General features: G+C 47.2%; 1 protein-coding gene across 1 annotated transcript; it reads right to left on the reverse strand.

Moving 5' to 3' along the window:
* On the reverse strand, positions 794 to 1,865 carry LOC100620442 (transmembrane epididymal protein 1A-like). The gene is made up of 2 exons (XM_003358732.4): positions 1,814 to 1,865; positions 794 to 1,647 (listed from the first exon to the last, which is right to left on the reverse strand). The coding sequence occupies exons 1-2, from the start codon at positions 1,863 to 1,865 to the stop codon at positions 794 to 796; spliced, it is 906 nt and encodes a 301-aa protein (XP_003358780.2).

Here is a 7,386-nt window from a genome sequence, read left to right on the forward strand (position 1 = left end):
GCACACATGCACACAGCCTTTCCCATCCCAGACACCCAGCCTTGTGCCTGCTCCCATCCACAGCTTTAAAGGGATTGCAGGCTGGAATAACTATGGCCTTGGATTGTGACAGACTGTCACTGTTGGTCAATGATGGCTCTCTTTTTAAAAAAAAAGTTATCTATGGATATGCCCTTGAACCTGCCACTAATTTTTAAAAACTAAAATGTTATCCGTAACCTACATCTACCTCTGTGTTCCTGCCATATTTTATTCTGCAGCCTCCTTCACTCGCCACCCCCACCCCCCACCAAGAGGTTCCTTTTCTTGAATTTTGTGTTTATTATTCATGACTTTGAAAAAGCATGGTACTTTCTCAAATTTCAGAAAAGGTCAAGGAGAGACAAATCTGTTTTTTAAGAAGAACAGTAAGAAAGGGAGTCTTTCCTCCCCGATATGAGTGCGTAATGGAGTTGGGAAGATTGGGTTTTCTATCCAGTTTATGCTCACCGCCTCCCACGGCCCCTTCCCACACCTCCTCCTGGATTCCTGAAGCAGCCAAGGCCTGGAATCCCCTCCGAGGGGCCTGGAAATCACACCCACAGAGAAAACTAGAGAGATAGCAAGGCGGATAGATTGACAACATAAAGCATCTCAGCTGCTGGCAGGTTTATTTGGGGACAAGGAACACGGCTTCTGAGATAGCAAGACACACTGAGGATCCCAGGACACTGCAGTGTCACTCACCTAGTGGGCATCCTCACAAAGCTCATTATGGGGACAAGACAAAGCATAGCTGGGGACGGTCTTCAGATTAGACGTCTCCGTCCTGTAGCACGACCTCTGCCCTGAGCTCCTCCAGTTCTCCGCTTCGGTCTCCTATGGGGCACGGCTGGTACTTGGCTGCTGGGAATCCCACCCAGGAGGAGCGGCGATGGTGACAGAGGCTGCAGAGGCCATAGATGGCAGCCAACACGACAGCCCCTAAGCCCAGGTGCCAGCAGAAGAAGGTGGTGACAAAGGCAAGGTCGCTGGGGCTGTCTGCCCTCCAGGGCTGCCCGGAGAGTGGGGCGTACAGGATGGAGGTCATCTGCAGCATCCAGGAGCCAGACCACAGCGTCAGCCAGGCCTTGAGCACCCAGAGTGGGGGCTGCCCGGGGACCCAGACCTCAATGATGAACACCAGGGCCAGCAGGAAGACGGGCAACAGCAGCAAGGCGTGCACTCGGATCTCCAGGGCATTCTTGTGCTCGAGGTGGGCGATCATTTCCAGCAGCGTCACAAGCAGGGCCAAGGCTGTGGCCGCGCGCTCCAGCTTCATGCTCTGCTGGGCCAGCCACACCTGGCTCGTGAGGTCCACGAGGGCACTGAACAGGAAGAACCCAAAGATGGTGGCATGCTGCCACGAGCTGTGATTCTGGAAAGGCCGCCGCGGGTCCTCCCAGTCCATCAGGGCGAAACGGTTGGTTCCAGGTGGAAAGAACTCTCCCAAGATCAGTGTCACTCCAGCTGCCATCTTCACTATTCCCTCCACACGCACCCGTGGCCACCACCTCTGGCCTTGCTTGTTCCTTGGGGGCAGTGGGAGGAAGAGGAGCTTCTGGCCTCGCAAAAGGGCCTGGGACACCGTCACTGCATAGTAGAGCCCAACAAAATAGATGGCCAGCCCTGGAACCAGGTGTCCCAAGAGAGTGCCCATGCTCGGCCACCAACTCGCTAGGGAGCGCAGGAAGAGTGGGGCTCCTCAGTGACTCTCCCCGCCTCTCAGGTGTCAGGATAGGCTCTGCAGGCCCTGCCCTGTTTGTCCGTGTGGGCCCGCATCCTCTGCAGGTACCTGCAAGCTGGCCAGACTCCTCCTCCGTGGCATGGCTCCAGGTCAGGGCCATACCTCTATCACATGACTCTGCTCCATTCCTCGGTCCTGAGCTTTCATTCTACTGTTAGAAGAATGCATGTAAAGTACCTGGCACCTTAACAGGATTCCACGGATGGTATGTCTTATCATTTAGTACAATTCCAACTGGTTTCACCAGCCTTTGAAGACAAACCCAGCTGCACTACCACTGACAGCCAAGTTCTCAATTCTTTTTTTTTTTTTTGTCTTTTTGCCATTTCTTGGGCCGCTCCCGCAGCACATGGAGATTCCCAGGCTAGGATCGAAGCCCTAGCCGCCGACCTTCGCCAGAGCCACAGCAACGCGGGATCCGAGCCACGTCTGCAACCTACATCACAGCTCACAGGACGCCGGATCCTTAGCCCACTGAGCAAGGCCAGGGATCGAACCCACAACCTCATGGTTCCTAGTCGGATTTGCTAACCACTGAGCCATGACGGGAACTCCCCAAGTTCTCAACTCTTAACCTGAGCTCCTGTGTACTTGCCCTTCCCCAGTTCTTTTAAAATTAAAAAATATTAAAAAAATTTTATTGAAATATACTGGTTTTACAACATTGTGTTATTTTCAGGTGTATAGCAAAGTGATTTTATTTTATTATTATTATTATTATTTTGCTTTTTAGAGCCACACACGAGGCACATGGAAGTTCCCAGGTTAGGGGTCAAATCAGAGCTGCAGCTGCTGGTCTGCACCACAGTCACAGCAAGGCCAGAGCCGAGCAGCATCTGCAGCCTACACCACAGCTCACGGCAACCCTGGATCCTTAACCCCCTGAGCGAGGCCAGGGATTGAACGTGCATCGTCATGGATCCTAGTCAGGTTCATTTACTACTGAGCCATGGAGGGGACTCCTGATTCTTTTATTCATATATCCACTCTTCTTCAGAGTCTTTGCCCATATAGGTTACTATAGACTATCGAGTAAAGTTCCCTGAGCTATACAGTAGGTCTTTTTGGTTGTCTATTTTATATATAGCAGTGTGTATATGTTAATCCCAAATGTCTAATTTATCTTTCCCCTGCCCATGTTTCCTCTTTGGTTACCATAAATTTGTTTTTAAAATCTGTGAGTCTGTTTCTGTTTTGCAAATAAATTCATTTGTATCATTAAAAAATTAGATTCCACATGTAAGTGATATATGATATTTGTCTTTGTCTTACTTTACTTAGTAATGATAATCTCTAGGTCCATCCATATTGCTGCAAATGGCATTATTTTGTTCTTTTTTATGGCTAAGTAATATTCCATCATGTGTATATATACCACATCTTCTTTATCCATTCATCTGTCAATGGACATTTAGGTTGCTTCTGTGTCTTGGCTCTTGTAAATAGTACTGCCATGAACATTGAGGTGTGTATATCTTTTTGAATTATGGTTTTCTCAGCCCAGGTCTTTCAGTGGCTGTAAGAGAAGGCCTGTGGCCTAGGTTCTAAACATTGCTTTCTGCTGCACTGCCTGCACTTGTACCACTTCTGAGCCTTGATTCTGCAGCTGCTGGCCCTGACAGCTCTGACTGGTCTCCCCTGCCAAGGCACACCATCTCTGCTACCATCTGAACTGGTTCCCTCTGTGCCAAAAAAATACTGCCAGGGCTAATCGCTGAGCTGGGACTACTGGGCCCTGGCATCTCCTGGGAAGAGATTCATATCTCTGACCAGTAATGGGAAGAATTTTCCCAGCCATGCAATTTTCCTTTGGCTGAGGAGTTGCTTGGACTCTAAAGTGGAATGAAAGTTTTGGAGACTATGCTTTCTGTTCATCTGCACAGAATTTTTCTCCTTGATGTACCTACCTGGGGCCATGTATTTGCGTATCAGCTGTCACGGATGTTGCACCCAGAGCTGCCCCAAAACTTGGGGAATCATTTTAGGTCTTACTTGCTCTACCAGTCTCTTTCTCCACTGTGGCAAATTCTCTCTCATTATGGAAAGAGAGGGCCCTATCTCCCCTGTGCATTTTAGCATTGACCGGCCACAACCTGCCCTGCCCACTCTCAGCTGTCTGCAATGACTACAAATGTCTGCACCTGTAATTTAGTGCCAATAATGTAAAACACAATATATGGTTGTATATAAAGTAGTCCCCCCCATCCATGGTTTTACCTTGTGTGGTTTGTTACCTGTGGTCCTAAAACATTAACTGGAGCATTCCAGATATAAACAATTCATATATGTTAAATTGTGGGCCATTTTGAGTAGCATGGTGAAATCTCAAGCTACTCTGTTCCATTCCACCTGAGGCGTGGATCATCTTTCTGTCCAGTGTATCTATACTGTATATGCAGCCTGGCCATTAGTATAGGAAAGAACACAGTGTATATAGCGTTTGGTACGATCCACAGCTTCAGGCATCCACTGGAGTTCTTAGAACATATTCCCTGTGGATATGGGTGGCAACTACTGTACGTACATATGTATATGTATAATTTATGTATGTATATATGTATATTTACATATATGTGTATACGTACATATGCACACACACACACAGGTGTATTATATTAGTGTTCTCCAGAGGAACAGAACCAATAGTATATATACATATATATACATACACACACACGCACACATATGTATATTTACTATATATTCTATATACTATACTAAAGTTGATACTTGAACAACACAGGTTTGAACTGTGGGTTCACTTATATGTGGATTTTTTTCAGTAGTAAATACTATGATACTATACTATCCACAATGGGGTGGGGAATGGGAGGTATGTTGGAACCATGCAAATGAACGGCCAACTATAATTCATGCATGGATTTGCACCCATATGTTGTTCAAGGGTCAACTGCATATATAGTGTGTGTGTGTGTGTGTGTGTGTATAATACGCATATAGAGATTTATTATGGGAAAGTGGCTCATGTGATTATGGAGCTGAGAAATCCCACGATCTGCTGTCTGCAAGCTGGAGACCCCAGAAAGCCGGTGAGATCGTTCCAATCCAAGTTTGAAGGCCTAAGAACAAGAACATGGGTGGTGTGGGTCCCAGTCTGAGGATAGAAGATCAATGAACTTGTTTAAGTCAGGCCGAGAGTAAGTTCTTCCTTCCTCCTTCTCTTTGTTCTATTCAGACCTTCCATGGATTTGCTGATTTGCACCCACTCTGGGGAAGGTCATCTGCTTTACTCAGTCTTTGGAGTCAAATGTTGATCCCCTCTGGAAGCACTCTCCGACACACCCACAGTAGAGTTTAGCCAAGTACCTGGCCACCCCATGGCCTGGTCAGGCTCGCATATGGAGTTAACCATCACATACCTCCTCAGCTTTCCTGCTAAAGAAGTCTTTTTGTAGGAGATGCATCAGAGGAGTCCAGACATATCCAGGTTTTACCTCTAGACCAGTCAGGTACTGTTGTATTTTACAGATAAAGATGAAAGGGCCTTAAGGTTATATAGTTGGGTTCACACTGTATGTGTGATTTTTTTAAATCCTTTTTTCTTTTTTCTTTTTGTCTTTTTGCCATTTCTAGGGCTGCTTCTGTGGCATATGGAGGTTCCCAGGCTAGGGGTCGAATCAGAGCTGTAGCTGCCGGCCTACACCAGAGCCACAGCAACGCGGGATCCAAGCCCCGTCTGCAACCTACACCACAGCTCACGGCAATGCCAGATCCTTAACCCACTGAGCAAGGCCAGGGATCGAACCCGCAACCCCATGGTTCCTAGTCGGATTTGTCAACCACTGAGCCACGACTGGGAACTCCTTAATCCTTTTTTCTTTCCGAACTCGTTTAACTTATTTCTTACAACTCATGAGCTAATCAAATATGCATTTTGTTTAAATTACAAATGACTTTTCATTAGAAGTAGAAAGCATGTAATTTTCCACTCTAAATACGAAAACCCTATCATTACGTGCAAGATCACAAGGAACACAAGCATCCAGGGTGCCCAGTTACCTTTCTTGTTTACCTTCTCAATTACTGCTTAATTGTTCGTGGTTTGCACCAAGCTGGAGTGGATGTAACTCATCTTTTCCATCTGACGATGAAAATGCTCAGTACCTTTCCAAGCCCTTAACTAGATTTGCGTACACACACCCACACACACATACACGAGGTTGCAATTCTAATCACTCTAGAAAAAGTAGCAAAAATAATAATAGCACTTACTAGGTGCCATAGTGTTGTTCTAAGCACTTTATATGCATATGATTCATTTAATCTTCACAACAACACACTTGATGACCTTTTTATGAATGAAAAAGCAAAGCATAGAGCAGTAACTGCCTGAGATCATTGGTCAGTGTGGACTTTACCTGGGCTGTTCCATGATAACTCTTTGGAAAGGCTTCTCATACTTATCGTCTATATATTTCTACATCTTTCCATCTGCAAGGAGAACAGAAATGGCCATGAATATGCCACATAACCTGGTGACTATTTTTTGAGTCACAGCCAGTTTTTCTCCGTCAGTTTTTCCTCCTGAGAAATTCCCGAGCCCGACACCTTCCCAGTAGGTGTCCCCCTGGTGCAGGGATGTCCTGGGGCCTGGTCACCCCAGAAGTCATGGCGACCCTGAGGCACATCCTTTGGGGCCCTCACCCGGGAAAATGGCATTGTCCAGCCTGGGCATGGTCAGGGGCCGGGGGAAAGGCAGCTGGGAGGGTTTGGTGAGGGTTTCCTCTGTGTGGAAAGAGAGGCCTGTTGTGCAGGTTCAGTTTTGTGGTGGCAACAATTAATAATGAAGGGAGAGCATTGGTCCTGGCAGATACTAGGAAGCACGAGGCCAGTGTGGGGCTGGGTGTGTTTTGGGATGGGGAATAGTGGTGACGGCTGCTTTAAATCACCCCAGGGGAGTTCCAGTTGTGGCACAGCAGAAACAATCGGACTGGCATCCATGAGGATGTGAGTTCCATCCCTGGCCTCACTCAGTGGGTTGAGGATCCAGCATTGCCGTGAGCTGTGGTGTACGTTGCAGATGCAGCTCAGACCCCGCATTGCTGTGGCTGTGGCAAAGGCCTGCAGCTGTGTACCTCTGATTAGGCCCCTAGCCTGGAAACTTCCATATGCTGTGGGTGCAGCCTTAAAAAAAAAAAAAATCACCCCAGGACTATTGAAGACCATTGAAACTGCTGAATGCTGCAGTAAACAAATTTGGCATATGTGCAAAAGAACAACCACTAAGAGATAGCTTTAACATTACCTGCACCTGATTTTGCTCAGTAGCTTACGTCACCTTCCCTAATAAAAGTCATGAGGGCTAAAGCCTTGGTGCCTTTGTTCTGCAGAACAGAGTGCCTCCTGGTCCCCCACTTTCTAGATGTAAAAGAGTCTTGTGTGTTTTATTATGCCGCGCTGTCCCTCTCCCGGAATCTCCTGTTGCCCTGCAGCGCTGGCCACAGCAGAGGACAAGGTACCTATTAACTAGGGACCACGTCCATAGCCTAGAGCCCAAGGAAGGCATTCAAACCATCGTGCCCTAAACTTACTTAAGTGTACCTCGCCCGGTGCTTCTCATAAGAACCCCAATAAAGTCTCAAGTCATACTCTGTCCCCTT

The sequence above is a fragment of the Sus scrofa genome, chromosome 13, assembly GCF_000003025.6.
Source record: "Sus scrofa isolate TJ Tabasco breed Duroc chromosome 13, Sscrofa11.1, whole genome shotgun sequence".
In the NCBI taxonomy this organism is placed as follows: Eukaryota; Metazoa; Chordata; class Mammalia; order Artiodactyla; family Suidae; genus Sus; species Sus scrofa.

Bases quoted from the DNA above. Each gene is read 5' to 3' on its own strand.
- LOC100620442 (XM_003358732.4), bottom strand. From the start codon at position 1,865: ATGGCCCTGACCTGGAGCCATGCCACGGAGGAGGAGTCTGGCCAGCTT. The intron at 1,648-1,813 runs GTACCTGCAGAG...ACCTGGTTCCAG, and splicing joins GGAGTCTGGCCAGCTTGCAG to GGCTGGCCATCTATTTTGTT.